This window comes from Gracilinanus agilis, chromosome 4 (genome assembly GCF_016433145.1).
Source record: "Gracilinanus agilis isolate LMUSP501 chromosome 4, AgileGrace, whole genome shotgun sequence".
Lineage (NCBI taxonomy): Eukaryota > Metazoa > Chordata > Mammalia > Didelphimorphia > Didelphidae > Gracilinanus > Gracilinanus agilis.
The window spans coordinates 63,862,396-63,876,190 of record NC_058133.1 but is presented as its reverse complement, the minus strand read 5'-3'; the positions used below and the strand labels follow the sequence as shown (position 1 = coordinate 63,876,190).

The following is a 13,795-nucleotide window of genomic DNA, read 5'->3' as shown; positions in this document are numbered from 1 at the left end:
TCTAAATCCCTAAGAACAGAAATAGGGATGATAAAAGGGGGAACCAAGGTAAGAAGTTAAAAATGATTTAAAAAACCAAATGAGAAAATATGAAAAGAAAAATAACTGTTTGAAAAAGAAGCATAAAACCTTATTAATGAAGCAAATTATTCCTTGAAATTTAAAGTTGAATATATGGAAGTCAATGACCCCACAAGATATCAAGAAATAATGAAATAAAACAAAAAGTCTGAGAAAATGGCAAGAAGTATGAAATTATGATGAATGAGTGACTGGAAAACAGATCAATGAGAGTTAACTTGGGAACATGGACCATCTGAAAGCTGTAACAGCAACAAAAATAACAAAAAGTAACAGCAATAAAAAGAAACTGTTTCTAGTATGTTATTACTAATTGTAATGAGTTTCACACAAGTGAATTTTTTAGATGTTTGGTACAATTATATTGTACTATGTCCCATTGGAAAAGTATTGGAGTGTATCAGAAAGAATATTAGACCTGAAGTCAACAGAAACCCATTTTAGAAAAACTGGGATTGAGAGGAAGCTACATATTTTTTTGCCCTCTTGTTTTTGGTAAAATTCTGCATATTAAGAAGGATTTTTTGATCATTTAGAAAGAAAAGTGTTAACTTCTAAACCTAATGCAGGATTTTATATACCTTATCTTATTTTTCACATTCTTATTTGAACCTGAATCTGGTTCTGGGTATAGTGAGTGGGATAAGTAATAGATCCCACCTTTTTGGAGTCTTCGGGGGCGGGGGTTTAGAGGGAAAGCTATCTTATTGGGAATATTATTGAAGGAATTTGTATAGATAGGTGTTGAAATAGGTGGCCTTTTAGACTTCTTACTCTTAAAATAATGTGAAGCCTCAAGAATTTATCTTTAGTATTTTTATCAATTATTTATATGAAGCCATAGATGGCAAATAAAAAAAGGTAGGAGAAAGCTAAAATATTGGAAGACAGAGTTAAGATCTAAAAAGATTTCAATAGTCTAGCCATTTTTAATAATATTAAATTTAATAGGAACAAATCTGATTTCCTTCAGTTGGCTTGAAAAAATCAGTGTCATAAATATAGGATGCAACAGTTTATACAAAGAAAAAATCTGGAGATTTTATTTTACAAGTTAGTCACTCAGTCATATTAAGCATTTACTAAATGCCTTCTGTGTCCAGCATTATAGTAGACACTGGGGATACAAGTAGTGCAATAAGTAAAATAACCCCTGCTTGCAGTGAGCTTACATTCTAATAAATAAGACCACAAATACATATTAAAATACATACAGCACAAATGTTAAATCAATACATACTTATGTGTGTGTTAAGTATATTGTAGTTAAGTACTGTGTAACTATGGAAGGCACTAATTGTTGGGAGGAATCGGGAAAAGCTTTATGGCAGTAGATGTCTAGGCTACATTTTAAAGGAAGAGAGGGACTATGGAGGAGAGGTATATTCTTGAATTGAGGGTAAGGTAAATGCAAAAGCAGAGACACAAGAGATATGGAACAGTATGAATGAGAAAAAGAGAGAAGGCAATTTTGTCTGCATTATAGATTACGGGAGGGAAAATAGTGTCTTCTGAATCTGGAAAGCTGAGTTGGATCCAGGTTTTGAAAAACTGTAAAAGCTGAGCAGAGGAGGTTAGTAGCAATAGGAAGCCACTGAAGTTGGTCAAAGAGAGGAGTCACAGAGCCAAGTCTGTACTTAAGAAAATTTATTTTGATGGTAGTATATAGACCAAACCATAGTGGCAAGAGACTTAAGGCAGAGAGATGTAAGGATGGGATTTGTATGATGAGTTAGGAGGCTGTTGCAAGAACCTAGGCAAGACTGCCTGAATTGAGGTGGTAGCCTTGTTAGTAGAGAGAAGGGGTTGGATAGAGGATATGTTGTAAAGGTAGTAATGTCACAATTTGGGAATTTATTGACTACATGGGGTGAAGGAGCTTAGAAGCTGAAAGAAATACCAAAAATATGAAAGTGGTACAGGGGAAGGATGGTAAGATCTATGCCATGTGCAGCAGATAGGTCTGAGAGAATTAGGCCTGAGAAAAAACTATCAGATTTGACACTTAAGAGAACATTGATAACTTTGGAGAGAGAGCAGTTTAAGTTAAGTGATGAAGATGAAAGTGGGAGGAGATACTGAGAGAAGAAGGACATAGCTTGAAGGAATGGATAGGGTCTTTTTTTTTTTTTTATCCTGGGACTCCATTCTAGGAGCATAGGGCCACAACCAGTAGGCAATGGGTCACACAGTCACTCAGGGTCACCCAGCTGGGAAGTGTCTGAGCCCGGATTTGAACCTAGGACCTTTCGTCTCCAGGCCTGGCTCTCAATCCACTGAGCTAGCCCAGCTGCCCCTACTTTAGGTTGCAGTTTCTTTAGCAGATGTGTTTTTTTTACAGGGTGGGGTTGCTAGCCCCACGCCCAACCCTCCTCCTTTTTCATCGGGGCTAGGGACCGTCCTTGGCCCAGGAGTGGTAAGGGTGGGCAATAGGGGTCAAGTGACTTGCCCAAGGTCACACAGCTGGAAGTGTCGGAGGCCAGACTTGAACCTAGGACCTCCAGTCTCTAGGCCTGGCTCTCAATCCACTGAGCCACCCAGCTGCCCCCTAGGAGACTGATAGTATCACCATAATTTATCCTGGTCTGATCATATCTGGACCCCTGTGTTCAGGTCTAGGGACCGTCCTTGGCCCAGGAGTGGTAAGGGTGGGCAATAGGGGTCAAGTGACTTGCCCAAGGTCACACAGCTGGAAGTGTCCGAGGCCGGACTTGAACCTAGGACCTCCAGTCTCTAGGCCTGGCTCTCAATCCACTGAGCCACCCAGCTGCCCCAATGGATAGGGTCTAGTGAAGGTTATTTAAGGATGGAAGAGACTTGGAAGTGTTTGAAGGCAGTAGAGAAGGAGCTAGTTGATAAGGAAAGGTTGAAGATTCAAAATAGAAAAGGAGGATTAATAGAAAATTGAGTCAGCTAGAGAATATAAGAGGGGATGGGATTAAGTATACTTCAAGAGATATTGACAAATAAAAGAATCACCTCTTTGTCAGAAACTGAGGAAAGGACAGACTGGGAGATGCTATCAAGGAGTTTTGAGAAGATAAGGAAGCTCATGTCAAATGGCCTCAATTTTTTTTTTTTCGGTAAAGTCAGCGACAATGTCGCTGAGAGGAGAGAAGAGTTATTGAAGTCTTGAGAAGAGAAGAGAAGGTTTGGAATATTCATATGGGAAGTAGATGGAAAATTAATTTTGTTAGACTCAAAGGACAGGCTTGCTTCAGCGAGGGACCCAGCTGAGGTTGAATAACATTATTTCTAATGCACCCAGCAAACATGGTCATAAGTTTTCTATTAGCTTTATTTAGCAGGTTATGAGTAGGAATAGAAGAAAAGGAGATTAATATACAGCTGAGATTTGGCAAAACAAAGAACAGCAAAATATAGAGTTCAAGGTATTAAAGAGTAGATAATATAGAGTTGAAATAGATAACTCACTGAAGTTGAAATAGATAACTCACTGTGTTACAAATTAAGTGTATAGAAATAGTGTATTGTAGCAGCTTCCAAAATTCCAATTACCAACATGATCATTTATTGTTTTTCTGACTCTGTGACTCTGTGGATCATACTGTCCATGGGGTTTTCTCCGCAAAGTAACTACATTTAATTTTCCAATAGATTAAGGCAGAGGATAAGTGACTTGCCCCAGGGTCACAGAGCTAGTGTCTGGGGCAAGATTTGAAAACATGCCTTTCTGACTCAAGGCCCAGTGTTCTATCCACTAAGCCACCTACCTTTCTCCCAATAATGTAATAGTCCTACTATATTTTTCTCTGGTCGGACCACATCTGAAATATTTCATTCAGTTCAGGTTACTATATTGTAGAAATGGCTTTTAATAAACTGGATTGTGTCCAAAGGAGGATGAACAAGATGTTGGGTGGGTTGGAACCATTCTTCATGAGTATTTTTTTTAAATAACTAGGGATATTTAGGCTAGGAAAAAATATTTCTGGGGAAAAGGATAGAAAAAGATTGCTATCTTCAGGTATTGAACAGTTGTCATGTGAATGGTTGCTCAATTTGTCTCCAAAAATTAGAACCAGAACAGGAAGATGAAGCTCTAGAGAGGCAGAGTAAGGTTTAATGTAAAGAATATTTAACAAAGAATTAGAGGTGTCCAAAGATTGAATGAAGTCCTTTGGTTGTTGATTACAAAGGTTAACTTAATTTCAAATTTCAAAAATGGAGAATTATAACCTACATATCATAGACTGGTGAATGAAACTTCCATTTGGGGCAGAATCACATAGCATATAAATAAAGAGATCCCGTAATTTACATTTACTTTCATAATCTTGTATTCTTGTGACATTTTTTTAATTTAGAAATTTTAATTTATAGAACATATTTTTATGGCTAAAAACAAAGACTCTTTTCTATGATCTTTGTCCCCAATTCCAACTGATTATTAATAGGTGAAAATCTCCCATTGTACTGGAGATGAGGTGGATAACTGTTTGGTTTTATTGTTTTGTTTTGTTTGTTTTTTATCAGAAACTGCCCTTGGTGCATTAGCCAGAGTGCTAAGAGAAGATTGGAAGCAAAGTGTAGAATTGGCTACCAACATAATATATATTTTCTTTTGCTTTTCCAGGTGAGTATAAGAATTATGAATCTGAAATGCCTCCTTCTCCTCTATTCCAGCTTTTTATCATTCTAAAATAGTTCTTTTTACAAAATATATATACAATAAATGTTCATTTAGTAAACAAGATATTGAAAGTGATATTTATTTGTAATTATTAAAATGGCTTTCAGACATTGTGACCTAATTAATCTGGCTAAATAGCTTTCTGAAAATTGTTTTTGAGGATAGTTTAGTGAGACTATTAGGGTCACAGTTATAAAGATTATGATATGAATAATTCTGGTTTTTTATTTTAAATTTGAAACATTTTATAAGACCGTAAAGAATGCCAATTTTGAGAGCAATAAAAGGTTAAAATTTCAAGTCTTCAATGTGTAATGTATATTCATTTATAAAAAAGTTAAATATTAAATTTGATATCTCACAGCATAGTGTATGTTAATTTTTTTCACCTATGTACCTAAGGCCTTATACCTCAAGCTTGGATTGTACTGTTTTATATAAATACATATTTACATTTTTCCTTTTATTGTAGTTTTTCTCAATTTCATGGGCTAATCACTCACTATAAAATTGGAGCTCTGTGTATGAACATAATTGATCATGAGTTGAAGAGACATGAACTTTGGCAAGAAGAACTGTCTAAGAAGAAGAAAGCTGATATCCTTTCAGAATGAGACTTTAGTCAGCTATAGATTTTACCAGTAGATAAACTGAAATTTTTGTATCTGGTCATATAGTAATATAACATTAATGAAGTACTTTAATTCAGGATAAATAGTTATGTTTTGTTATTTTTTTGGTTAGATATATCTTGTTCTGAGAGGGGAAAGTTGAGGGTCCTCCTTGAATAGTATTATTATATGTTTTCTCCTATTACTTGTTTAACTTGTCCTATAATAATTTGGATAACACACCATTTGGTCCATATATCTTTCATTAAACACTACATGCTAAACATTGGGCCTGGAGTCAGGAAGACTCGTCTTCCTCAATTCAGGTCTGGCCACAGATACTTAACTAATTACCTCAATTGAGCAAGTCACTTAATACTGTTTGCCTGTTTCTTCATCTGGAAAATGAGCTGGAGAAGAAAATGACAAACCACTCCAGTATCAGCCAAGAAAACTCCAAATGGAGTCACAATTGAAACAACTGAAAAAAACCTGGAAAACTGTAAAAAAAAAAATACTGAAAAATGTGCCATTCACTATCCATCCTGAGTGCTGAACTAAAAAACTGTAAAAAAAAAAAAATGAAAAATGTGCCACATACTATCCTGAGTGTTAGGAATACAAAGAATGTTTAAAAACATTCCTTCCTTTAATGAGCTCTTATTCTAATAAGAGAGACAATATACAAACAACTATACATACAAGATCTATACAGAGTTAGATGAAATATAGAGAAGACACCCTATAGGGTATGGGAGATCATGGGCTCTGGGAAAGGTGGTCTGGAGACTAGAATATGAGCTGCATCCTGAAGTCAGGAAGCCAATAGGAAAAGAGAAGGACAGCATTTTAGGCATGTGGGGCAACCATTAAAAATGAATGCAGGGGGCAGCTGGGTAGCTCAGTGGATTGAGAGTCAGGCCTAGAGACGGGAGGTCCTAGGTTCAAATCTGGTCTCAGACACTTCCCAGCTGTGTGACCCTGGGCAAGTCACTTGACCCCCATTGCCTACCCTTACCACTCTTCTTCCTTGGAGCTAATACACGGTATTGACTCCAAGATGGAAGGTAAGGGTTTATAAAAAAATGAAATGGGATGGCACGTGTGAAGAATAGCAAATAATAAAGTTTTGCTAGATCTTAATATATGTTGAAAGGAATAAGGTATAAAACTGGATCTATAAAGATTAAAATACATTATAAAAATCTTTAAAATGTTAAACTGGATATTTTATATTGGATCCTTAGAAGGTAGGAATCACAGGTGTTTATTGATTATGGAGTGATGTGGTTATTCTTGTCTAGACTACACTTAGGACTTCCTTTACCATGCATTAGTTCTTCATCCTGAACGTTTACCCCAACCCTGAAATTCACACATTGCTTTTTTCCTCTGTGAACTCCTCCTGGAACCATTTTTAAGGACACGGCCACGGCCAAACATGTCTCAGATCTTCATTAGACTGCGCACAATTTTCAGCTTCAGTTTTATTTTGCTTCTCTCATTAGAATGTAAGCTCCTTGAGATCAGGATTTTATTCTCAGCATTTTGCACCAGATGCTATAAATGCCATTTGACTGACCAATGCACTTTAGGAAAATCATTTCATCAGCTGAGTATAGGGGATAGATTGGAGTGGGGAGATATATAAGGTAAAGAGACCAGCTAGAAACCTATAGAAATAGTCTAGTCATGCACTGATGACAGTTTATATTTCTGGGACACTGAATCAACAGATGGCAACATATATATCCATTCCACATTCTAAGCAGGTAACTATCCATCATCTTGACTTCAACATGGCTGTCAAATATTTTCTTATACTAGTAGGAAGGTAGATAGGAAGTGAGGATACGGATTGGAGGTGGGGGATGTGTTTAGGGTAAATAGCAAGAAGAGCAGGGGTCCCTGCCTATATCAGTCCTAGGTGAAACTTCTTACTCTAAGACTTGATATTATGACATCCCTTTTGATTTCTTCTGTAAGTCTCAAGAATTTACGTGACTGTTTACTTTTTCATGGTCACCACTATTCTTTTCTTACCATTATGACCAACCATTGATAGAATATTGTCTTAATATATTCTCTTAGACTTCCCTGCATCTGATCCAAATACATTGTCCTGTCAGAGGAGGCAGAGATGTTTACCTTGGATCTAGCAGACCTTTTCAACTCCTGACTTTTCCTATAAAATATACTCAATATTGCTTTTTCTAAAAGTGGGATCAAAACTAGTCCATTTCACAAAGTAGTAGGCCTATGCTTTTGACATTGAGGGTTGGACCTTATTAAATCAAAAGTTCTTATAAACTTGAAGGAGATCTGTGGTAACATTCCTGTCAGGAGTATGATATCTAACCAATCCCATTAAAAGTTCATTTGTTGTCTTTAATTGTTATTTAATTTTATGTTAAGTTTTTGAACACTGTGTAGCTTTTCAACAAAGGATTTTAATTTAAGGTCACTTAAAATGCACCTGCTATGTACCAGTCACTTGGTAAGATGCCAAGACTATTAAGCCAGAAATGCAACAGCCCCTGTCCTTAAGGGATTTTGCACTCTACAATTAAGTTCATCCAAAAATTAATGAATAAAGTTTATGTGATTTAAAATGGGGAATAAATTATTGGCTATGGCAATTTTGAATAGCATTGCTCATAGTGTTTTAAATAGGTTGTTCTCTGCTTTTGTGAATATAATATAATCCTTAACTTGATATTTTTACTTGAAGAAGACCCTGAAAACCAAAGTATGAAAAAAGATTATGAAAAAACCTACAAGAAATACCAAGGTTTGGTTGTAAAACAGGAGCAGCTCTTACGAGGTACAAATTCCTAATTGATGAAAAAGAAAACATATTTACTCAGATGGATGTATTCATTTGTCCTGGTTTTCATGGTCTCACAAAAGCCAAATCCAAAATTAAAAGAAAATCCTATAAATTTCAATATAACTTAACAATGACTGTCTTTACCTCAGGTTTATTTCAAATTAGTTGGTCATTTAAGCAGTCATCATATTCCCCTTCCTTTCCTCTGTTATTTTGTTGCCTTTCCATCAATACTACAATACATGAAATATGAAAACATATGTATACTTAGGATTCAGATATCTCAAACATAACTTTTTAGTTTATATTCTTTTTATTTTTATTTTTTATTTTTATTTAGAATATTTTTTCATCAAACATAATTTTTCATAGATGTTTTTCTTATATTAAAATACCTTTCACCCACTTTCCTACTTGAAAGGTTACCATTTTCCAAATATGAAATTATTTTTTAAAAAATCAAATCTAAGCATTTCTTTGATTTAAAAGACAGTAGTCTGATGTTCTTGGACTTTATTGATAGAAACATTAAAAAAGCATAGAGTCTGGAATGTAGAATCTATAGGTCCTTGTTAAAGACAAAAAAATATGACAATGATTATTAGCAAGAATGAACAGATACTCTGATAGAATCCAACTCCATATTGTAAATAGTCATTAGTTTTCTTCCTTAAGTTTTATTTGTTAGTGTACTGAAATCTAGCAGTTTTAAACCCTGTACAGAGTAACTTGTGATAGTAGCTCATAACAACCAATTTACAAAAACATTTAAACCTTTGAGCATCAAGATTTTAAATTAAAATACTTTCTTAAAATAGTAGAAGTTGAATAATTTTGTCCTAATCATTCAAGAGGCACCTTGATCATATTTGTTTCAAAAGCTAATCTTAAAATAGGATTTTTAAAAGTGAGTTCAATTCAGACCAATAAATTATCTAAGCTTTAAAAGATCTTTCTTAGTTTTAAATGTTTTTGTATAAAAATTTAAGATACTTAAATTGAATTTTAACATTTAGCATGTTATATTGTTAATCAGATGTTTAAACTGAAATGTGGAAAATTATGATGGAATAACCTATTTTCAACTGTCCTGTTAAGTCCTTAATAAACATTTTATTTATTGTAGTTAATGTGAATGAGAAAAATGGGTTCTTTCTCACAAAATTTAGTTCAAATTAGCAGGCACATTTTTTTTGGGAACTAGCTTCAGAATATCAATCTTAGTGTGCTAAAGCACATGATAATAACGTGCCTTGGTTTCCCAGATCTCTGAAAATTACTGTTTAACATCTGCATATTTAACAATTTTTATCTGATTTACATACCACTAATTAATTTTTAAAAAGGTCTGAAAATAATGCTCATCTCCGTTCTGTACTTTTTCATTTATAAGAAAGAATTGTTATTTTTTAGATGCTTGTCAATCCAACGCCCTAACAAGTTACCTTTATTTTTCTAGTTGCCCTTTATTTGCTTTTGAACCTTGCTGAGGATACTCGTACTGAGCTGAAAATGAGAAACAAAAACATAGTTCATATGCTAGTGAAGGCACTTGATCGAGATAATTTTGAACTCCTAATTCTGGTGGTATCTTTCCTAAAGAAGCTTAGCATTTTTATGGAAAACAAAAATGATATGGTAAGTTGTGAATCTACTTCCTAAACTGCTCTATATTGTATCTTACTATAAAAATTCCCATTAGTTCTCTCATTACCATAAGTAATATTTTTTATCTGGCATCATCAGGGAAAGAGGTATTTAATATTAGAGAATTTTCTTGATAAAGTCAAGCTTTTTGAATGAGGAAGGTATTATATTTCATAAAGCACCAAAGAAGAGAGTATAATTTTCCCCAGATGGGCTAGCTCTGTTAACAATTGAATCTCATTTGATCAGAGAGAAATATTTTAAGAGGTATGAATATTTTAAGAGGTATGAATAATACTTGACACATGGGTACTCATTTAGTACCTAATTAGGGGATAACATATAGTTTTAATTCCTAAATGTCCTAATAGATATCTTAAGTATATATGTTCTTAAATGTATACATGTATTCAAATCCATACATTCATACATATATCAATTAAATATATACCTATAAACATTAAAACAAAAGTATACATGCATTTACAAATAATGGGAAATAAGTATATATGTGCATAAATATGTGTTTTTAAGTCTGATATGTTTCTTTCAAAACATTTTTTATTTTATACTTAAGATAACATTTACATAGACACATAACACAAAGGAAGATTACATGTGGAATCACATATATCATTTCAACTTTTTTTTAAAGTATATGATATATCCTACACGTTACTTTGAGAACTGTTTGACTGGTGTGTTCCCTTCTAGTCTTTCCCATATATTTAAAAAAATGTTTCTTTGGCCTTTTGTTTCATATTTGGAATGAGTGTCACTAACCTTTTTCCCCCTCTAACCCTCTGCCACAATTAAAAAACAAACAAAACACTTGAGAGAGAAAAAAGAAAAGCTTTATAACAAAATAGCATAGTCAGGCAAATCAAATTTACACAGTGGTCATTGTCAAAAAATATCAGTCTTGTATCTTCAGTCTCTCACCTCTCTGTCACAAGGTAAATAACATATTTTATCATAGGCCTCCTCAAGATAGTTGGTCATTTCATCAATCAGAGTTCTGAAGGCTTTTGGAATTGTTTTTCTTTACAGTGTTGTTATGCTTGTGTAAATTTTTTCTCCTAGTCCTACCCCAGATTCTATGAAATCATACCTTTTTGTTAGTTAAAATCACCTGGGGTTCTATTTGGAAGGATTGAACCTCAATATAGTGTTTGACAAACTTCTGTAGACCTGTGGGGGTCCTTAAAACTACATTTCCCATGGTCCAATGGGTTTCCTGTTTTGGATGACGTATTGAAGGTGAAGGGACTGTTTTAAAAGAGGGGGAAGTGACTTGAAACTTCCTCTTTAGCTACCTGCCTCTTTAGCTACCTGCCTCTTTAGCTACCGGCCTTTTTAGCTACCTGCCTCTTTAGCTACCTAAGCGCTCGGAGAGAGGAGAGGTAAATGGCGGAGGTGAGGTTGAATAGGTTTCTTACCAGGCGCATGGTCAATTTATCTCTATCAGCATGGCTTTTAGTAAAATACTATTCTTCCTTTTAATCTCGGCCCTCATCATTTTTAATCATAACAGTCTGGCGACCACGAAGGGACTTTCAAACTCCCTGTAAAAGAGTTCCCAGCTGCGCCTATATATGCTGGTGATAGAATACTATTGTGCTAAAATCTCCCCAATGGATCAGGAAAATATAATCAAATTAGAATTTACAATAATTTAGAGATAAAAGGGAGAAAGAACAAAACTAATGTTTGGTACATTGACAAAAAAACCATTAAGGGGGCAGTCCCCCTTTCTGGCATAAACTGTCCATTCAAAATAAATGCATCCAACCCCATAGTTCAGATCAACTGCGCCCCAAAGTTCAAATTGGATCTTCATAATCCAGTGAAGGCTCTTCAGGCATCTTTTGGTGCCTCCACCAAACAGATTCGTCGTCTGGATTCTGGGGAGATGGCAAAATCCTTATCCTGAAATTACTTTCAAAGAATTTAAACTTTACATTATAGATTATAAAACATACATTTCCTTCTGAGAATTAACATTACCCCCCTGAGTTTACTTCTAAAGGAGTAAAAATTGACTTGCAATATAGATTATAGTTCAGACATTATGATTATAAAAACTTAACACACACCCCCCCTGAGGAAAATATTTAACTAACACATTATTCCCTGAAAAAGTCAGCCAAGGATGCATGGCTAAGTGAGTCACGGGGGTGCATGAAATCAATTGGCAAAAGAAATAATAAAAAAATAAAAAGAATAAAATTCAAAAAAAGGAGAAAAAATTAACTTGTAAATAATGATTATATATGTACTTCCAGTACAAGATGAGAAAAAGGAAAAATCAATTGCTCTAATTAAAAAAAATGTTTTAAAAATCAAATATATATAAGTCTTTCGAGATTATCCCAGATCATTGCATTGCTGAGGATAGCCAAGTTTTCACAGTTATCATCATTGTACAGTATTGCCATTACTATGTACAATGTTCTCCCAGTTCTGCTTACTTTGCTGTACATAAGTTCAGGTAGAACCAGCCTCCTCCTAGTTCCCTGAGCATCTTTCTCCAGAGCCACAGTATACATAGCAGAGCTTTTTCATATAGGTCCCTGGGCAGCTTTCATCAGCTCCCTTAGTTGGCTAAGTGAAGAGCAGGAGCAAATGAAGAGATGTTGTGTATGTAACTGCCTGTCTTTAACTCCATCCCCCTGATAATTTGAGGTCAGGAGTGAGGATTCTCTATTTTAAAGGACTGTTTAAGGTACAGAATTTGATTCCTATCCATCTACCAGTTAGAAAGTATAACATTCAGTGCAAAGGGAATCAAGAATAATTTTTCAATCTGGTGACAATAATTGCTTAATAAACACCTCTATCCAATTTATCTGTCCAATCCCCAAACCTTCTCATTATAAAAAAATCATCTTGCTTATCATTTCTTATAGCACAATAGTATGCCATCACCAATATATACTACAGTTTCTTCAGCCGTTCCTCAAATAATGGATATCCCCTCAATTTCTAATTCTTTGCTGCCACAAAAAGAGCTGCTATAAATATTTTTGTATAAGTATGTCCTTTCCCATTTTTTGTTATCTCTTTGGGATACAGACTCAGTAGTGGTATTATAGGAGCAAAGTCCTTTGGGCAAAGTTCCAAATTGCTCTCCAGAATGATTGGATCAGTTCCCAACTCTACCAGCAATGCATTAGTGTCCCAATTACACCACATCCTTTCTAACATTTATCACTTTCCTTTACTGTCATATTGGCCAATATCTGATAGGTATGAGGTGGTACCTCAGCATTGTTTTACTTTGCAAATTTGCATTTCTCTAATCAAGAGAGACCTAGAACATTTTTTCATAAGATTATTGATGACTTTGATTTCTTCATATGAAAATTGCTTATTCATATTGGCCATTTGTCAATTGGGGAATGGTTTATATTCCTATAAATTTGACTTAGCTCTCTGTATATATTTGAGAAATGAGACTGTTATCAGAGAAATTTGTTGTTTCCCTTCTAATCTTGATTACATTGGTGGCTTTGTTTGTACAAAAGCCTTTTAATTTAATATAATCAAAATTATTCATTTTATACCTTAATAATGTTCTCTATCTCTTGTTTGATCATAAATTCTTCCCTTCTCTATAGATCTGCTAGGTAAATTATTCTATGTTCCCCTAATTTACTTATGGTATCACTCTTTATATCTAAATTATATACCTGTTTTGACCAGTTTCTGCCAAACTGATTTTCAGTTTCCCCAACAATTTTTGTTAAATAATGAATTCTTATCTCAAAAACTGTGGTTTTGGGGGTTTATCAGCTATTAGGTTGCTAAAGTCATTTACCCCCCTATATATTGCATCTCTCTAATCTTATTCCACTGATCTACTATTCTTTTTCTTAGTACCAGACTGTTTTGTTGATTACTGCTTAATAGTACAGTTTGAAGTCTGGTACTGCTAGGCCACCTTCCTTCACATTTTTTTCATTAATTACC

General features: G+C 34.4%; 1 protein-coding gene across 1 annotated transcript in view; it reads left to right on the top strand.

The window, feature by feature from the left end:
* KIFAP3 (kinesin associated protein 3) overlaps window positions 1-13,795 on the top strand; it is a 188,882-nt gene that overhangs the window by 40,134 nt on the left and 134,953 nt on the right. Inside the window, exons 6-9 of the mRNA XM_044675890.1 lie at window positions 4,579-4,678; window positions 5,208-5,332; window positions 8,072-8,170; window positions 9,636-9,814. Coding sequence (XP_044531825.1) covers window positions 4,579-4,678; window positions 5,208-5,332; window positions 8,072-8,170; window positions 9,636-9,814 — 503 coding nt within the window. The remainder of the gene's footprint in view (window positions 1-4,578; window positions 4,679-5,207; window positions 5,333-8,071; window positions 8,171-9,635; window positions 9,815-13,795) is intronic.